Below are 20,656 nucleotides of genomic sequence, written 5' to 3' on the forward strand. Positions count from 1 at the left end.
GGGAGCGATGAAATGCAAAACAGACCTTTGCTGGCACTGCAAAAGCCCGGCTTTGCAGGTCAGTATTGAAAGGGATGGAGAGGAATAGAACTAGTCTACCAGTTCTTTAGTCCACTCATGTTTATAACACACTTCTTACTCATCCTGGCTCCAAAATGCAAGCAATAACTTGAATCAAAAGCCAGAAGGCTGGAAAATCATCTCTCCCAGGCAACAGGGAAGTCAGAGAGGATTAGCAATCAGTGTTTTCATTCAGGATCTGAGCAACAAAGCACCGGCACAGCCTTCGTGCTGGCAGCCAAAAGATGCCACACTGCACCTCTGAAAGAAGTCACCTTTCAAAAGATGAAGTCTCTCCAGAGAAAACCTTGGCTTACTTGAATTTCAACAAGATTTTAAGTTACTAAAGCATAGAAGTCTGGAATTTTTAAATGTTGTTCACTGGCAAGTACCATGAACATCCCCAGGTGGGATGAGCCAGATGCAGAGCAGCTCTCAACAAGAAATGCCCTCCAGCTAGGACCAGTTCGATACTAGATTCAGCTTCAGAACATTCACACTGCATTAGGTGTGTTACTGGTTGGGGAGCAAGTCTTGGTGCTTTTACCAAGAAGGGCTGAAACCAGTTTCAGTAACATCTACTTACTTTGAGTGCAGGTTTTACGCTTCTGAATTTGCAGAGCTGAACTTGAGTATGAGTAACTCTAAAAGGTCTATTTCCAGATGCCTGGATATATAAACCACCTATACAACTGACATCCCTAGAGGGGGACATTTCAATCCCTTTTCTATGCACTTACAATTCCTTATGTAACAACTGGTAACTGAAGACTTTGTCAGTAGTTCCATTCCTATTTCTTGCAGCTTGCTGCAGCTTTCCGTTCCACAGGCAGCTAAAGCACCTTGCTCAATGGAGAAGAAGCTGGGCTGCCCATCACATGAGCCAGCATTGCTGCTTCTCACTTCTGACAGCTGGTTTTTTACATCAGACATTTTGCTTCGAACTTCAGCCATCTGAGTTTTAAGTCTTTTCAGCATCTTCAAGTCAGGCGGCACGCGCCACATTGCCTGGTGTCTCCGCTGATCTCGATCTTTCAGAGAATAGGATGATGCTTTACCAAAGGAAAAAAGTTAAAAAGAACAAAACAGGTAAGTAAAACTTCTCAAATAAAAACAAACATCTGTTTTTAACAGCTATAAGAATTCTACCTTTTGCCCTGTTATAAAAATGAGGGCCAGGGAGGCATTCTTCTGCACTGGTACGGCACCATAATATTTAGGTTGCAGGCACTGCACAGCTACCAGGACAACAAGTTTTCCCTCCCTGCCTGTCATGGAAGGAGGCCCCAAAACCTGCTGACTGGAAGAAGCAAGACTCTCCTGAGTCTTGATGACAACTGAGCTACTAATCTATATTGTCAGACAAGCTTGAGTTCACAATTTGACGTTTATGTCACATTTGTTACATGTTTTTATAAAATTTGTTGAGTGCGTGTATAAGATTCTCATACTACCAACATATCATGTTAACATGTAGAACTCAAAGAAATCTGAAACTAGGGAATTCCCTAAAGTACTTAAGACCAGAAGATCGGGTTGAGAAGCTAATACCCGCGTAAGCCTCCATGCTGCTCAGCTGGAGTTAGATCAACTTTGACGCCTATTTGAAGCGTTATAAATTCTGTAAGTGTTTCACTGCAAATTCAGCTGTTCAAAACCAGAAAGCCGAGCAGCTCTTGGAAACCTTCACCTTAGGAGGTGAAGTCTGGCAAATTCCAAACGTAACAGCAGCTTTCTCTTAGTTGACTGACTTGAATAAGCTCTGGGAACAGTCAAACCTTGAGGGAACCTCAGCAAAATAGTTGATTTCAGCTGTGAGGCCAGTAAAGATGACCAGGACACCATTCAACACACCAGGAAAGCTTGATCTTGCTCGAGTAGTACAGCACAAATGCAACGCCCTCTCTGAAGGTCCTTTTGTCCAGGCCTTTCTCCAAGCAAAACAGAGCTGAGACTTACAGCTCATGTGCTGCCTCCCCTGTGTGGGCTCAGGGAAGTGATTTCCATTTTTGGAAATATGGATTACACTCAGCTGAAAATTCATCTGACTGTTCATGTGACTACATTTAAAAAGCTAATCACAAAGGAACAAATAGTTTGAGCTAGCTTTTAGATTCATTAACACCAATGTCATTGTTGCAGCAAAAGCAGACATTTATTTGTAGCAAATGGACCGTTATTTCTCTTCTGTTCTATTAAGTCACCAAATGGTTGTTTCAGAATGACTCGAAATAAGATGTTGCAGCAGTGGGCCAGCTAGTTCCAAGTATCCATGTTAATCATGATAAATGTATTATTGAGGTTTAATTCTTCACTAACAAAACAAGAGAAACAAGGAACAACCTTCAGCAATAGCCACGGGTGCCAGAATCACCAGTGATCTTGCTTTTGCTGCACATGAAGTTAATTGTGGTTTTTGGTTGAAGGGTCCTAACGGAACCACAAATACTCTTCCAAGTCCTCAATTATTTAAATACTATCACTATTGTTGGCTCCTGACATTTTGATCCATTTTTCTCCCACAAGTGCTTCCATGTGCTTTTCCAGCCTTACTACACAGACATTTTTGTAGTCCAGTTCTAAATGCCTTTTTCATACAAAAGTAATTTCCAGGATTTATTTTCTTGTCCGTACACACTGTGCTGCTTGTACTCTCAGCCACTAAGAGTACAAACTGCGTGAAGTGTGAGGTGTAACAGCTTCCTCAGCAGAGGGCTGGGTTGGGTTGTTTTGTCTTTCAATGCCAACCCCTTCTGGAAAGGGCCTTTCATTCATCCCCCACAGCGGCAGGCAGAGAAACCGCATGAACTGTAGCTGTACAATGTTGCTACACTAAGCAGACACCCCATCCATCCCCCAAGGAAAGATGAGAAGACCCTCCTTGATACACTCCTCTGTTTTCCATTGAGTCATCCGGCGTTCTCAAGCTGAGGTCAACCATTAAGACAAAGGATGTGTTGGAGCAGGCAGGAAGCCACAGCGTACCGATGAGCAGATGAGGATATGGAAGCCCAGACATCATCTGCTTTTCCCCCTCCCCTCCTCAAATCTGCTTTTAACTCTGGGGCGACATTCTCAGACATTCCCAGGTTGGAATTAAATCATCTGATGTGTGATGTACAGTTACCTCTGTTCTGCAGAAGAGAGGTGGGTGGACGTGGCTGAAGGCCCCAAAGGTTTTCCATCCCATTTCTGTCTTTTAGATCCAACAAGTGGATTAAAATTAAGGGATCTATATCTAGTAAACTGCTACTGGCTGCTGAGCCCAGGGCACTTCCTCCCCGCCTTGAAGATCTTCCACTTGCACTGGTGTAGCCATGGCTAGTACCTAAGGAAGAGTTACAGAGAAAGAGTGTGTGTACAGGACACAGTGAGGCATTATTCCCTGTAAAAATAAAAAGACAAGAGTTCAACAAGCAGATTAGGAATGAAAACATTCCAATAAACTTAACAAGACATCAGTATTATTTCATGGATTTATGGATTCTGAAAGCAACCAGAAATGCTCCTAACTAAATGTTTAAGCCAAAAAGCACCAGAGGAAAAAAAAGAAGGAATTAAAAAAAAAATAAATTTAGAAGAGTATTTCACTTCACACCTTTTATGTACATGTATTAATAAATAGATTGGTAAACAAATCAATACAAAAGAGCATTAATTCCAAAGACGTGCACATGAACTTTCTAGGTGTCCCACCCTGCCAATTAGATTAAGGGGCAGGGGGGAACTTCAGTTAAGTTCTGCTCTGTGTTACGATGTTCCCATTACAGAGTGGCCAAGGCACTCAGAAGATGAAGAGTATCTTCAGAGGAAAGAGTTAGATCTGCGAGACTAAAATTGTACAGTTTAGTAGAACACAGGTGACACTACTAACATTCAGACTGGAAAACAGCACACACGGGTAGATGCAAGAAGCTCAAGTGAAGAGACTGTGTCAGCTTTTACAAATGCTGTTAAAAATTACTTTCTAAAAGCTTCTAAATAAATGATGTTTCCACAGCCACTGTGCTCCTACTCTAAAGGCTGCCCTTGCAGAAGGAAACAGACATGTCCCTCAAGTTCCTAGCTTACAAGAAATTAAAAGTAGTTTTGAAACAGCAGCTAAAAGCAGGACAGTTGAGGAATTCTGTCTTTCAAGCACTAGCAGACTTTCACAGCAGCATAAATACCACTTTCAGTGAATGCCACTTCTGATGTTTCTGCCATAAATAAATATATTACATACACATACATTTCTTTCAGAATCTTATTATCTTATGGCTAATTTGGGCCATCTCTAGGCTGCAAGAGCCTTTTCATTATCGCATTTAAAATATATATCTGCTTGACTTATAAGGATCCTTTACTTCACTCCCTCCATGTACTTCAGGTTCTATAGCACACTAAAACCTAAGTGGACGCGTCACACACTCAGAGGCCGCACAGGCATCACTAAAAATTGCTTGTCAGGCTACTTTTGAGCAGAATGGAAGGGGTTTCAAAGAGGCAGAAAAGCCTCCCTCCAAACTTAAGCATCATTTTTAATCAAACACGTTCAGAAGATTTTTTCCCCCCCTTTTTTTTATTGAGCCAATGAAATGTTTCTGCTACACTGCAATAATCAGTACAAACCACATGATGCAGCACTTCCAAAAATAGAAATGCCTGCAGAGCGCGCAGCTTGGCGTCGCTTCCAAGGAGAACAGGGGAAGGAATCCCGCAGCGTTTCGCATATATGGGATTTCGGAAGGCTGGTTTTCATACCTGATGTTCCAGGAGTAGCAGCAGCTGCTGCATCCTCCATGAGATCGCCTTCTTCCAACTCCATATTACTGCTGTATTCCACATCATTCTCTCCAGACCTTAGGAGACGATTGGGGTGGAAAAAGGAAAATACAATTATTAGGTTTTTTCAGCTCTTGGTAAATGTTATAGCACATACCTTGAACGACATAAATAGTATTTTCTGCATTCCAAGCTACACAAATTGAACAAATCCAAGTGTGTTAATTAAATGACTGACTCACTCACCAGGAGTCCAGAAGTGCCATACGTATCTAGACTGTAAAATCTGATCCTGCACACTTCTATATTTGTACGTGTTACAACACATTCTCATGTTTTAATGAAGATTCTAGGATTTGACATCGTCTCAGCTAAGAACCTTAAATTCTCTAGTTTAAGTAACTGTCCTTATTATCACTCTCCTACTACTACAACACTTCCTAATACCAAACCTCTCTTCTGTTATAGTGTAGAAACAGATTTCTTAATAGTGTTTTGGGAAAGAACCTTCACAGGCTATCACTTGTCAAAGACAGAATACAACACTAAAATAAACGAAGAGATCAGCAAGATAGTAACTAGCTGACCAAAAATTCAACGTTTAATGTTAACTACATCAGTTCGTGCTGTTTCCAGTACAGGAAACACCCCCCATGTTGTGCTGGAATCCCCCACGCACCATAATTGCGATAGAGCAAATGAATCTGTTTCCATGGGCATTAGGGTGACTGCCCTGGGAAGCAAGGGGATGATCTGAAAGGCATTTTGAGGTACTTACATAGTTTCTTCATCAATATCATTTTCTTCAGTGTTACTAGTTGCTGTCGAACTAGCTGAAGAGCTGCTACCATCGAGGTGGTTCACTTCATCTTCTCCAGCAAGATCTATATCTAAGTCACCATCAGAGAGCTCGTGCTACAGGAAAAACAGAGCAAGCCTTTTTATAAGAGGAAACATTTCGTTGCACTTTAATGCATTCACCAAAAGCTATGAACAGAAACTCTCTCTCGCCAGAGTGTCACACTATCACACGGGAGTTCGGAGGGTCTCAAAGCACAATAAAGGTTGGTAACAAACAGAGAAGCTGGATTTTTCAGCTGCAACTTGGAAACATTTTTGTGGTGGGATCTATTAGCATCATCTCTCTCAAGTGTGTCATATCACAGAATCAGAATCACAGAATCATTCAGGTTGGAAAAGCCCCTTGGGATCATCGAGTCCAACCGTCAGCCCCACTCTACAAAGTTCTCCCCTACACCACATCCTCCCAACATCTCATCCAAACGACCCTTAAACACACCCAGGGATGGGGACTCCACCCCCTCCCTAGGCAGCCTATTCCACTGTCTGAGCACTCCTTCTGTGAAATTTTTTTTCCTAATGTCCAGTCTAAGCCTCCCCTGTTGCAGTTTAAAGCCATTTCCTCTTCTTCGGTCACTAATCACCTGTGAGAAGAGACCAGCACCAACCTCTCTACAATGTCCTTTCAGGGAGCTGTAGAGTGATGAGGTGTCTCCTCAGCCTTCTCCTCCTCAAACTAAACAGTCCCAGCTCCTTCAATCGCTCCTCACAGGATTTATTCTCCAGGCCCTTCACCAGCTTCGTTGCCCTCCTCTGCACTCACTCCAGCACCTCGAGATCTCTCTCGTATTGAGGTGCCCAAAACTGGACACAACACTCCAGGTGTGGCCTCACCAGTGCAGAGCACAGGGGGACTATCACCTCCCTACTTCTGCTGGTCACACTATTCCTAATACAAGCCAGGATGCCATTGGCTTTATTGGCTACCTGGACACACTGCCGGCTCCTGTTCAGCCGCCTGTCAATTAGAACCCCCAGATCCTTTTCTTCCAGACAGCTCCAGCCACACCTCCCCAAGCCTGTAGCCATGCTGGGGGTTGTTGTGGCCCAAGTGCAGGACCTGACACTTGGCCTTGCTGAAGCTCATCCCACTGACGTTGGCCCACTGATCCAATCTATCCAAGTCTCTCTGTAGAGCCTCCCTGTCCTCATGCAGATCGACACTCCTGCTTAACTTGGTGTCATCTGCGAACTTACTGGTGATACACTCTGCGTCCTTATCACGATCACCAATAAAGATGTTAAACAGAAATGGTCCCAACACTGAGCCCTGAGGAACACCACTTGTGACCGGCCGCCAGCTGGATTTAACCCCACTGACCACCACTCTCTGGGACCATCCAGCCAGCCAGTGCTTGACCCAGCAGACCTCACGCTCATCCAGGCCATGGGCAGCCAGTTTTTCTATGAGAATTCTATGGGGAACTGTGTTGAATGCTTTTCAAAAATCCAGGTAGACAATATCCACAGCCTTTCCCTCATCCAATAGTCAGGTCATCTTGTCATAGAAGGAGATCAGGTTTGTCAGGCGGGACCTGCCTTTCATAAACCCATGCTGACTAGGCCAGATCCCCTGGTTGCCCATTATATGGCTTTTAATGGCACTCGAGATGACCTGCTCCATGACCTTCCCTGGTACCCTGGTCAGACTGACAGCTCTATAGTTCCCTGGATCCTCTTTTCTGCCTGTCTTGTAGATGGGTGTCACATTTGCCACCCTCCAGTCCAATGGGACCTCCCCAGTTAGCCATGACTTCAGGTAAATCATGGAAAGCGGCTTGGCGAGCACATCTGCCAACTCCCTCAGCACCCTTGGGTGTAACCCATCTGGTCCCAGACTTGTGTGCATCCAAGTGGTGTGGCAGGTCTCTGACCACTTCCTCTTTAATTCTGCTGACCCCATTCTGCTTCCCCTCCCCATCTCCTAGCTCATGAAGCTGGGTGTCCCGGGAACAGCCAGTTCCACTGCTAAAGACTGAGGCAAAGCAAGTGTTGAGCACCTCAGCCTTTTCCTCATCCTTTGTTACCATGTTTCCTTCTGCTTCCAATAAAGGAGGGAGATTTTCACTAATCCTCCTTTTGTTGTTAATGAATTTATAGAAACATTTTTTATTATCTTTAACAGCTGTAGCCAGGTTGAGCTCTAGCTGCGCTTTGGTTCTCCTAATGTTCTCCCTGCATAGCTTCACTGCATCTTCCAAAGGTCATAGAATCTCCTTTTGTTCTTGAGATCCAGCCAAAGATCCCTGTTTAGCCAGGCTGGTCTCCTTCCCCGCCTGCTTGCTTTTCGGCACGCAGGAACAGCCTGCTCCTGTGCCTTTAAGACTTCTCTCTTGAAGTATGTCCAGCCTTCCTGGACTCCCATATCCTTCAGGGCAGCCTCCCAAGGGATTTTGTCAAACAGTCTTTTGAACAGGTCAAAGTTTGCCCTCCGGAAGTCTACTATTTCCATGCAGAGGATAATAAATCTAATTTACAGTTCAGAAGTTCACCTATGTTTCTACTGCTATCCTATCATAAAAAGCTACACATATAACAGAGGCAGGAAAAAAAAAAATTCCTACATTAAAGTCCTCATGCTGGATCTTCTCTTCCTCCTCTTCCTTGCTATCTCGCACCAATCCTGGAGCAGCAACATTCTCAAGCAGCACTTCAGTGCTTTGTCCAGATTTCTTTGATCTTGTTTCTGGACCATCATCATTCTGGGGACTAAGATGAGTGTCTGGAGGTGAAATGCCTCGTGATTTCTGAGTCCGGGAAAGTTCAATCGCAAGCCTCTTAAATATTAGAAGGATACACAAAAGCACATATAGAAGATGACAATGGAGCATCATCATCAAAGCAAGTAAGTTTGTTGAGTTGCATACATACTATTTTAATAGCACCAATATCAAACTACCAATACAACCCAAATGAACACAACTGTCAAACATGAACACTGTAACCTAAAACAGGTAATTACTGGTCAGTAAAAGGTGATTTTACATTAATATACATCCCACTTACTTCTTTAAGGTTATTTATTTGTTGGATATAACTTGTCTGAGCTGCTTCCAATTGAGCAATGTACCAGTGTTGATCTCGGCACTTTTGGAAGAAGGTTGGCGAGCGCACTTGGAACCTTCAAAGAAACATTTGAAAAGATTTTTTTTTGAAGGAAGGGGGGGGAGTGGGGGGGCAGGGGGTATGTTTGGTTTTCATTCCCCGCCCCCCCCGCCCCAAATCCAAAACGCGCTGCGTAAGAACATTGTACAACCCAAAATCTAGTCATGAAATACATTTAACAGACGACATGTACTTCTACACTCAGTATCCTGGATGCCCTGAATAGCAACAGCAAGTATTTTGTAGGAGAAGCAGTTACATGAGAGGTGGTTGTCTTCACAAACCAACACTAACACACACTACAAAGCACTGAACTGGAGCAACGGTAGGGCTGGACAGAGAATATTTGAAGCAGATGGATAAAGCTTCTATATTTTGTCATACCATTGCAATTCCCATTGACAGCATTAGTTCTCTTAAACTACAGACTTCCTTTATTCCCAAAGTTCTCCTATGCTCACTACAACTGTTCCTAAAGAGGGGGAGAAAACACCCTTTTCCTTTAGTTCTGTTTGCTACAGATCTCTAAACCAGAATTATTAGTGTCAAGTGTAGCTACTTCTCAAAGAAAGAGATACACTTAAAGTTTCCACAACTCCCTTCAGCACATTTTCTTCTTTAAAGCTTATGACAGTGAAATCCACTTATGACAAAACATGTCACAATTATTTTAAATTCAACTACTTAATTATTTCCTATTGCAGTAGTAGGTGTGACACTTTGTGAAACAACAGCAGAAAAGAGCCCCACTAAGTTGTCTTCCTTACCTTAGGATCACAGTGTCATTTTGCCTGTTTAAATAGCCTTCGTTGGCTAGCAAGTCTAAACGAAAGAATCTGTTGTAACCCCAGCATTCTCCAACTTCAAAATCAGAGGCAAACTCTCTGATTATGTTTTTGGTGGGATCGTTGGTGGACTGGTGAACCATTTCTACACGATACTCATACCTACAGAGGGGAAGATCACAGGTATCAATACAAAAATGAAGATGTCAGAATCGTTGAAGCATCAAGTTTAACAGAACTGTGCTTCCTGGGAGCATGCCCAGCTGAAGAGGTGAGTCAGTCTTAAAATTTTACCAAACACGTACACAAGCACTACAAGGGGGAAGAAAGTAATAACAGGGAGTAGAGTGGTAAACCAACTCTAGGACTGAATACTAGGAGACAGATACTCTTATCAGTTGTTTTGCCAGCTTGTTTTTTAGCTCAAAAAAGCCACTGAGTAACAACTTTAAAATATTATCTTTGGGCACGATTCAAAGCTCAGTGGACGACAGAAGCCTCACTATTCTTTTCAAGAGCGCTCTGCATCAGTCCCTAGCAATGCCACAGAACCTGAGGTCATTCTTTACAAACCTCTCCAGATGCTCTGTCCAGAGAAAAAAAAATTAAAATTAGCTGCTCTTACTACAGGTTTGCTTACTTGGATGTCTCTGGCAATCCAGCGGACAGCTCCAAGAACACAGACAGGTAGTAACCCCGTACTACTCCATTTCCATCCTTGAAATAGATAAAAGAGATATAAATTGATTAAAAAAAGCAAAAGCCAGAAAAACAAAACACCTTGATACACCCTTGAAGTTTAGAAAACAGCTTCAATCAATAAAGAAATTGCAGCAGTAGTCTACTTTGTATGCTACAATTTTGATTTTTAGTCTTCTGTGACCTAGAACTCTTACTGTAACTTGAATCAACATGGAGTTTGCATCTGGAAGCACATATGCAGTCTAGTATTGGTATCTCAGATATAAATCTCTAAACAGAGCTTTAATTATTAACATTTTAGGGGTTCAATTAAGTGGAAGACTGAATAGACAAATGCTTGTCAATGCATAGGAAAAACATTTACTTAACATACAGAAAAAGCAGTAAAAAAGCTCAAAATCTACTTAGCAGTTTATTACAGTCCAATTCTCAAATTCTCAAAGCGAAACCAGCTCAGGTTAAAACATTAGTTCTGAAATATTTTACATACAGCTGCATTTCAAAGCTACTTTTGAAAGAAGAGCAATTTCTTTAGAAAAAACATGCAACATGAAAAAGTTAGGTCAGTTAACTTGAGAAACATTAGAGTCACCAGAAATCAAGACGAAATATGGCAAAACCTCCATCACACTCACCTTAATCAAGGATGAAGAATGGCTCAACTTGAATCCTCTAGGTTGAAGAAACATTCCAACTTACCATTTAAAAAATAAGTTTTAATGCCTTCTGACAGCACACCTTACATAGGCAATCCTGAATTTACAATACTCTGAAAACTTACACAGGGGTCCACCTCTGCCTTGCAAGAATACAATTCTGGGCGTACGTGGGCTTAACGGATTAATCCACTTCTCTGAAGATGTCAGGTAAATCACCAACAAACAAAACTTGTGGTCTACCACTAAACACGTATTTCTCCAAACACAGCTGCAGTAGCAGCCAGAGCTTCCTGGAAACACTGACCAGAGTAGTGAACTGTACAGAGATCACACCCTGTGGGTCAACACTCCAACATTAACAAAGATATTGCTTCAGAAATCGGAATATTCACCGCACTGACAGGACATTAGTACAATAGACACGTTTTAATGTCAGGATCTGAGAACTGGACGCACAGTAAAACAGATTCCCCTTCAACTAATACCTTGTCCTCCTCCCAACTTCCCAAATAAGTATTATTTATTAACATAAATAGGGTGAGTTATTCTACACCTCAGTTCTGCAAGAAACATCTGCAAAAACCACTCAGACAAAAAGGGTAAAAAAAAAAAAAAATCTATGAAAGTTCCTATGGCATATTGGTAAGATCCATTTTTAATTACTTTTAAATTAACCTGATTAACTATACTGAGAATGTTCATGCTGGATATCTGGAGGCAGCGAGGGAACACTCTAAAGGTTGGTCACCAACTCTACAACATTATTATGTTCTTGTCATACAGCTTTTTATACACAAGATGAGAAGAGACTAACTGATGTCTCCTTACAAGAGAAGCGTTTTGGATGGGATAATGACTCTAGTTGAAAATGTAACTCACTGGATAAACTTTTAGTCTCCAGCAGAGTCCTGACACTTGAAGAGGTGGACTGTAAACAGGATCTGCTCGCTGACGCAACGTACTATTGAGAAAGAAGAAAAAAAACATTTGCTAATGGGACAAAGCAAAACCCTCCATGAAACAGCAAGCTGCATACACACTTGCACTCACTCTAGATCCATCCTTCTTGCTGCACAGAGCGTGCAGCAGCATGAGGCCCAGGCAAAATGTTAAGTGGCCATACAAATATATGTATTCCTTGCAAAATTATCCAGTATTTTTAAAAAAAGAAAAATAAGCAGTTAGCTAAAAAGATTTTCCGTGATAAAGGCAAACGGTTTAGCAAGGGTTAATTGTTCACTTGGTAAACAAGAGATTTTTTTTTATTGAATTCCTATAGTTCATATCTAACAGTTTTCTTTAGAGACTATTCTGTGTTCTAAACAATACTTCTGATGTACAGAACACACACAAAAAGCTTCCCAAAAGTTTCACAAAAATATACACAATAACATAAGATACATTCTTACCTGAAGTTTTCCAAGACAAATGTAGTTGAGTCATAGGCTGGAACCAATTCACTGGGCAGGGGGGAAATAATTAAGAGTTGAGTAACATGATATTAACAATCCCAACTTTTGGTATTTTCAGAAGTGTTTAAGATGATTTAGGTCACCAGAGCCACTAAAATTCACCAGGACTACACCGGGTTTTTTCAGTAGTTCTGAAAATTCCATTTATAAGCCTTCTCCCCAGAACCTCTCCATGTAATATCACACAATAAAACAAGTATTTTATGTTGTGTGAAGGGAAAAGCAACCAAGAGTTAAGAGGATTAAAATATTTTTTTTTACCTGTGATGGCTAATAACCTCTTAATATGGTGAATTTTTAATGTAAGACTCCTTGATAGTTCTAGAAAGGATGAAACTATTGCATGGCTGAAAGCACAAAGCTTAAATGGTTTGTGTTTCAGAGCAGGAGATGCCTTACTGCCATTGGAAAATGAACATTCAGATTTAAGCTTTCCTCAGAGAGGCATTTAATTAGTCTTTTCAGAAAATGTGTCAGGAAAATAGTTTTGAGACTGCATTTAAAAGCAAGCCAAACCGATTTTTGCTAGAGAACACAGAATTATTTGAGCAATTCTTTTAAGATTTCTCCTACTTTCAGTTTTTTGGAGATGCTTTTCAGCCAGCTAGCCTAAACTCTCAACAGTCTTCCTCAGAACCCAGCACTAGCAGCACTCTCTTTAGGAAGAATTGTGCTATGAAGTGATTTTGGCTGTATATTCTGAATTAAGGTGACCTGCAGAGGCATCTCATGAGAGCTTGCAATTATATACTGAATGACCCAATAATAAGAGAAAAAGGACAAATCAGTAAACTGAGTGTAAAAGAGAAAAAAAATTGTCAGCTGGAACCCACTGTCCTGACTTCCCAGCAGGGACTACAGACAGAAAATAAGCCCGGCTGGAACAGAAAAGCCTACTTGCAGTATAGGTTACTAGGAGGAGTAAGTTAAGCAGTTTATCATTTTCAGTGTATAAGCCTGGACCCAAATTCAGCCCGAGATATCACGTTTAACACAGAAACAGACCAAATCGTGTTACCCCACAGATCACCACTGCCACTGCTCATATAGCTGAAGTATGACTCCTCCTCACTGAGATGGATTCCAAGTTCAAACTACAGCAAAAAGGAAATGCAGTGCTTACCTTGTGAAGTCTGGGGGGACAGGAGTAGTGACAAAGGAGGCCATAGGCTTCCGATGAACCTGCTGGAACATCATCAGGATCTCTGAACTTTTGGATATTAACTCACTCTTACTGCACGATCGTAACTATATGGGAAAAAAGAATAAGGAAAAAAATCCTTATATCATTAGTAGAAACCACAGGTTTTGACTGCTTTTGTTTTTAAACGTAATAAATTGCATGTCTATCACAGCTTCAGAAAGATTACCCGCAAGGCAATGTAAAATGAAGCTTGGAGGTTTGTTGGTTTGGGTTGTTTTGGTTTTTTTCGTTTGTTTGGGTTTTATTTCCCTTGAAACTATCAGCAGTTAAGACTAAGAATTTGCCTATGATAGCCAACAGTTATGTGTTCTAAAATTTCTGTTTGGAAATTGAAATTGGTATTCTAATTCTGCCTCACTCCAAAGCCTGCACAAACCATTTGGGAAGTCCTGAATATTTAAGACTGTCAAATTCTACAATGAAAGTTACAGCAACTACTACGTAGTTCACTTAGGTTAAACTAATTTATATAAAAACTGTCTGATTAATACAAAGTCACATCTATTACTGTTTAGGCAAGAATAACAATGTAAATCAATCTGGAAAGGATGCTTAATTAGACATTGGGATAATTTGCTCAATACATCACAACACAGCGATACAAGCTCCCATGACATTAGACAGTTCCTTTACGTTTTAGTTACTCCTTTACTGCTGTACTGCCAAGCACTGTATTTTTTTTTTTGTTTATCCAAATGTGAACAGCACAAAGCCTACGTTATCTTAAACAGGAGGCCAGAAAACCCACTTCAACCCACTTCATTCCAGAATAACAAAGGTATTTTCAAAAGCTGAAAGAAAATAGTAATATCTAACCTGGTATGTTCCTTGAATAGCTAATATTCTATATTCTAAACCTCTTTACTAACAGAGACAAATGTTTATTTTATAAAATTATTTATTTATAAATATGGCTTCTTATTTAGACTTTAAACACTGGAAAAACATATCTTAGACCTAATTTCAAACTTTGAGATGCTTATGTGAGACTAATGTACATTTTTTAAAGTCACATTTTTGCTATCTTCAATTATTTCTGTTACTTCCACAAAAATAATACGTCAAAAGCCTCTCTTGACAAAGACATACATAATGACTTTAAATAAGCAGTAGAGACCTATGCAGTTGCCAGATGTCCACATCATCTTTTTTTTTAATTAGTAAGCTTTTCCTCCTGTTTAGGAGGGAGAAGTTGTCATGTTCCACTAGCACCGATTTATTATTGCCATGATATTTTTCCTGCCAGAGAGAAGCTGATCTGCAGAGCTGCATGCACACTGCTATTCAGGATTTAGAAGGTCCTCATTTGGGCTGCAGCAGAAGTCATTTCTGAATGATCTATACACAGAGAGCTCTCGGCAAACAGAAAAAAAAATGCTGATGCATAGTATGCAGGAGCACTCATCCTCCTGATGTCCTCGATTCTTCAACTAAGACATTCTATCACAGGTATGGAATAATTAACTTAAGTGCAAGGAGAACATGATAATCGCTGATCAGGTGATAAAGCCAGCTTAGCATTCTTACTGAATCAGAAGCAGTGCAGGGAATGAAAAAGGAATACAGCACAAGGGGCAACGCTCAAAGAGGCTTAGCCCTCATCCCCAGCCTAAAATGTCAAATTCTGCTGAGAGAAAATTACTGGATACAGTAATGCTTGAAGGAAGAAAACCCTTCCATTTCCTCAGAGCAAGCAGAAATTGTTCAGGGCAAGTACAATCAAGCTCTGCAGAACTTGAGTATTTCACTTTCAAAAGCTGAACTTCAATAGCTAGAAGCAAGATGAAAAAAGTGATACCACGTCATCTTCTTGGAAAGACAGGTGGACAGGAATAAAAGAGCTAGAACCAGTTCAGTTTTCCTCAAAAGCACAAAGAGAAACAGAACATTTTTGTTTATTCTCCATTTATAGCCACCACTATTCATATGCAGTTGGCAGCAGCAGAACTAACAGAATCTACCCACACCATCTAAATGCTGCGTTACCTTAAACACATAACTGTGTAGTTTTATATGATATTGCTACTAAACCCTGTACTAGTTTTTCAAGCAACAGAACATCTTTCATTATTTCTAGAAGGCATACTTGTTTTTACAAAGAAATTGTGCAACCTAAGGCCACTTAAATGAAAAGATACCCTCAGGAAATATCCATCAATTAATAGCTTAAAAATAAATAAAATAATAAAAAAGGCTGACTGAGGAAGGATCTGTGTAACAGTATTTCAGCTCTTTTCATAATCACCTGATGTTCTACTTCCTGAAGCAGGGATTCCAGAAGTTCGGTTTCTTGAGTGAGTGATGTCTTTTGACCTGTTTAAAAGAAAATAATACATCTTTAAAGAAAGAAAAAAAAAAGACACACTCACTGGATTTTAAGAAACTGAATTTTCCCCCCCCCGTGGAAGCTGCCCCAGAACCTACTAAAAGTAAAGGATTTCTAAATATACCTAGGGTGATTGAGAAAACATTTTAAAAGCAAGCCTACGTTTTTAATTAGAGCTGTAGTGAAGAACTCGCTTGAGGTTAAGACAGTAATGAAACACTCTTGTGTTCCAGAAATGGCAGATTTGTTGTTCTGGGGTGCTTTTTAGGCAAAAAAAAGCAGGTTTGACTTCCCTGAATTCACTCCAAACAAGCATCTCTTTTATATTAGCTGACACTTTTCTCCTAAAAGCCACCATTTCTCTTGACTTTGATGTTTAAGTGTTTTCTTTACCAAAAAGAACAAACAATGTTTAAATGTGTTTGTGCATTTCAACTGGCATGAAGATCATGACAAGAAAGAACAAAAAACTAAGTTATATTTGCCTGTTTTCTATCATGGGGATTTACTTTGTCTCCCATCATACATTACATACCTGAGGAGTGTTTGGCAGTTGTTAGAAAAAAAGGTGTCACATGGACAAAATATTAACCTGTACATACAAATAATTAAGATGTTCCACCACAGCTTTAAGGCTGATCTTTAATTAGTACACACTAAAACAAATCTTGTGACTGATTACTGTATTCAATATAGACACAAAATATGTATGAACATATGAATCCTGGATTTAACTTAAAGCAAAGATTTTGAAGTACTGACATGAATTTGAAGGGAAACTTGAAACATAAGCCAATATATATTTATTATGTTGTTTTGTTTTTAATGGAATGAACTAAGAGAATAAAAACAAGCTTTATTAAAGCTAAGGACATTTTCCAGGCATGGACATTTTGTGTTTTCTTTGGGTGGGTGGCAGGGAGAGGCAGGGCGTGTGTATGTCTGTGCATCAAGATTTCAAGCATCAGAAATACAATTTCAGCACAGCTATTTTACTGCCTTACTTTTATTTCCAAAACAAGTACATAGATACAAGGTCAAGGACCTATTTGTCTGGGTACTTTGATCTATTGGTTGCATACCTTGCAAAACTAAGGTCATAAGTTTAACATTTCAAGAGTGTCTAAAGAAACTGATCTCCCAAGATGCCATCTTTACTATGCTCCTATTAATGCATTATGGAAAAGAAAGCACGCACGGAACAACCAAGGCACAGATGCAAAATCAGCTGAGCAAAGCATGCACAGAGTTATAGCCAGCTGAGGAATATTATGTCCTTCTCCTCAAAAGCTACACTTCATTTTTAGTAGTGTTGCTTCTGTAAGATTCAACATGTGTAAGCGTACACCTGTCTTCTCACCTCTATTCATACCAAAGGAGAGCTAAAGTGACCAGTCTCCAGTTAGCAAGTGTCAGGAGCCAAACTAGCAGCTGATTCCAGATGCCACGTTCTTCCTTTGCAGACTGCCTATACGTATGGATCTGAACTGTTGCTCACCATACACCTCATATAGATTTTTAATGTAATTTAAAAAAACTAGAACAAGTATATATTACAAAGATGTCAAACTACAATTATGGGCTTCTTGGCTAACACAAATTATGGTGTAAAAATACTTCAGGTGACAGGTACTAAACATCTTCCAATCAGATGGAAATGCTCTCCAAGTTGTCAGAGAGGAGTCTCTCACAGAACACAGCCAGGTTATGCCTAACAACTTAGAACTGCATCACAGTAACTACATAATTAACTAAAAGCTTTGCTGTAGGTAGCTTTCTGTCAGCAGTTAACTTGCTTAACACCACAAAGTGTGTAAGGAGTCATACTCCCAGGGCAAGAAAGTTTCTCAACAGATTTCTTTACACATTGTTAATATATTGCTCCTACTCATAATAAATCCGGCAAATACCTACCCATTAATGTTATAAGCTTGTTCTTCAGCTGTGTGTCTAACCGGGCAATCATCATCTCCACTGCATTCCTGATTTCCCGAACTCGCTCATCCTTCGCGCTACGCACCGCCTCCACATTCCTCTCCTAAAACAGGGTTCAGGAAAAAACAAAGCCTTCACGCTTCTGTGTCTTTCATTCATTTACACATTGACTCCACTCTCAGATCCCAGAAATGCCTAAGCCTCCCTAGAGTCCCCTCCAGCCCTATTTTTCTATGAGGGAAAAAGAAAATAACCCTGGTCTTACTGAAGCTTACATGCTTAAAGAAAAGAGAAACGTGTTTTCAGATGAGCTGTATTACAGACTATTCCTGTCACCAGTTGTAAATATCCTTTGACTTTTACTGAACACCTAAGCGTGCCCTCTGGTGGGTGACCAAAGGTTAACAGTAAAGTGGAGCAACATTTTCTCATTACAGAGAGATTTGTCATATGGGGATTCTTTAGTACCAAAATTTGTAAATACAACTGCCAGTTTCTCTTCTATAACTTGAGCAGCACAGAAAAGTTACCTTCTTGGTAACAAGAATAATTTGATAAAAATTGCACCCTTCACCCTGGAAGGTGAAGGCTGCAATCCTCTCAACATTTTACAAGTAGCCCACTTGGTGATATAACAGCCACCTCTGAGCTGCAGCAGAGCTGATCTACCACTGCATGAGGCAAACAACTACCTGAACAACAGCACAGACAAAAACTATACGGAAACTTGTTTCAAAAAAACCTTATTCACGCAAAGACTACACAATAAGTGTAACAGCATTCAACAGAACACAAAAATAATCCTTCCTAGAACACAAGAAACTGTGCTGAATTGTTGGAATTCCCACTGAAACTGTCAAAGCTGAACATGGCGATATTTGGATGTCTAACACATTTACCCCTAAGGGGAAGAAAAAGGAGGTGCACAAACTTCCAATCTCTAATCGGTGAGCTACTTTACAGCCCATCCTGTAGACTCAAATATACTCAAGAGTTTATTCTCCAAAAGAAAGGAAAATAAGCATTTTTTATACTTGTTTAGCACGGCAGGCTGCACTTTTATAAGCGTTGACAAAAATATATCTTTCAAAGAACTGTGCAACTCTAGCTTTTAAATAGCATACACCAAAACAAAAGCTCCCTGTTACCTAACTCCCACCTTTTTCTGTCTGGCAACTACAAAAACAGTATTGAGAATACGTTGATCTTTCCACGTTGCATAAAAAGATTGTAACTAAAAAGTAAACACATCTCTCTATGGGATAATCTGATTATCTTCACAGAAGCAACAGCTTCTGCGCAGGTACCGAAAACATCACGAGCATACAAAATGGCGTACTATTTCCATTTCCCACTTCACAGTTACCCTTTGACAGTGGAGTACTACAGAAAAATTTAACATTCTCTAGGATCAATTTCTTACCACTTCTTGCACCAAACTGATCAGTTCCATGAGTCTTCTCCTAAGCTTTGCCACTTCTTCATTTACTTTTGTGACATGTTGCTCATAGATTTCTGCCAGTGGCTTAAAAGTATGTCCCCCATGCTGTCAAAAAAGAAAAATGGGGGGAAGGAGGTGGAGAATAATAGAGCATCTCATTTTAACTTTATTCCACTCCTATTAAATTACTGAGAGGGGAAGAAAGCCTCCTACTGTATCACTTGTTTTGGAAAAGTTCCAGAGCAGATTGTACGTAGGAAGTCTGTCTTTCACTTCCCTTCATAAGAAGTCATGAATTTGGCTTTCATACCATCAAAGCTTCCTGTCAAGAGTTATTTGAAGGCTCAACAGTCCTCCAAAAATATACTGTTTCATTCACTGTGAAATTCTCTAACAAATCAAATAATGATAGAAGGGGTATTTTTTTTATTATTAAAACACCCTTCCCAAACAAAGGCAGCATGCTGTTAACCACTTATATTCCAAACAATGACAGCAGTCTCTCCTTGAAACACTCAAAGGATAATAAACAGTGTGGTGAATTGTGCTACTAATACAGCTTTGAAGATATTCAAGATTACAGGCAAGGACATTTAAATAAAATAAGTGTTATCTATATTTTCTGAGAAAGACTTCTTCCTTTCCCATAAAATTCTCACCACCATCTAAAGTTTGTCCAAGACATCTTGAAGTTTATAACAAGGAAGGTAATTCTGACCTCCTTTTGGCAAAAAGTCATTGTGCTTCTCTAATTATAAACAGAAAGTATCGCCTTCCACAAGCATTGTTCACATTAAATTATAAATACACATGCAACTACAGTATTTGCACAGCAATTCAATAGCCATAAGTTTCAGAGCATTTCTAATTCTTCAAACTGCTGTCAAGCATCATGCTTGCAGCCCCTTATTGTAGCATAACATGTGCATATAAGCAAGCAAGTCTCTTCTTACCATTCCTCCCCAAAGGGCACACTGGTGGCAGATACACTTCTTACAGGTCCAGCAGAAAACACTAAGCTTTTCATGATGATTTTCACACCTTAATCAAAAAATACACACATCATCAACAGAAAATAGCTATGAATTTTCTGCAAACTCTATTTAATATCTTCACTTGTTTTGCTATCTGATACTGAGAGTAAAGCACAAAACATCAGCACAGTTTTGCAAGAATACTGCTTACATTCAGTAAAAACCTTTTGTAAAATAAATGTTGCTCTCGGTATTCTCTCAGGAATTACTTCACAGAGAGAAAGTACATTACTAAAATTGGATTTCTACCCAGCAGATAAAGGATATCATCAATAAATCAAGCTCAGAATTCTCAGTTAATACTTCAC

At 40.1% G+C, this 20,656-nt stretch overlaps 1 protein-coding gene across 3 annotated transcripts in view; it reads right to left on the minus strand.

Moving 5' to 3' along the window:
* The window catches only part of TRIM37 (tripartite motif containing 37), a 32,132-nt gene that overhangs the window by 6,054 nt on the left and 5,422 nt on the right, over nt 1-20,656 (minus strand). For all 3 annotated transcript variants that reach the window (XR_012625750.1, XM_074845308.1, XM_074845309.1), the window contains exons 5-19: nt 20,268-20,355; nt 19,297-19,419; nt 17,853-17,976; nt 15,858-15,925; nt 13,532-13,656; nt 12,346-12,396; nt 11,816-11,897; nt 10,216-10,292; nt 9,558-9,737; nt 8,692-8,806; nt 8,250-8,462; nt 5,603-5,739; nt 4,804-4,901; nt 3,188-3,388; nt 801-1,112 (exon numbers count right to left, since the gene is read on the minus strand). Coding sequence is in view for 2 of the 3 variants with exons in the window: in XM_074845308.1 (XP_074701409.1) it covers nt 801-1,112; nt 3,188-3,388; nt 4,804-4,901; nt 5,603-5,739; nt 8,250-8,462; nt 8,692-8,806; nt 9,558-9,737; nt 10,216-10,292; nt 11,816-11,897; nt 12,346-12,396; nt 13,532-13,656; nt 15,858-15,925; nt 17,853-17,976; nt 19,297-19,419; nt 20,268-20,355 (1,994 nt within the window). In the remaining variant the exon portion in view is untranslated. The remainder of the gene's footprint in view (nt 1-800; nt 1,113-3,187; nt 3,389-4,803; nt 4,902-5,602; nt 5,740-8,249; nt 8,463-8,691; nt 8,807-9,557; nt 9,738-10,215; nt 10,293-11,815; nt 11,898-12,345; nt 12,397-13,531; nt 13,657-15,857; nt 15,926-17,852; nt 17,977-19,296; nt 19,420-20,267; nt 20,356-20,656) is intronic.

Source organism: Strix aluco, chromosome 19 (assembly GCF_031877795.1).
Source record: "Strix aluco isolate bStrAlu1 chromosome 19, bStrAlu1.hap1, whole genome shotgun sequence".
Taxonomy (NCBI): Eukaryota; Metazoa; Chordata; class Aves; order Strigiformes; family Strigidae; genus Strix; species Strix aluco.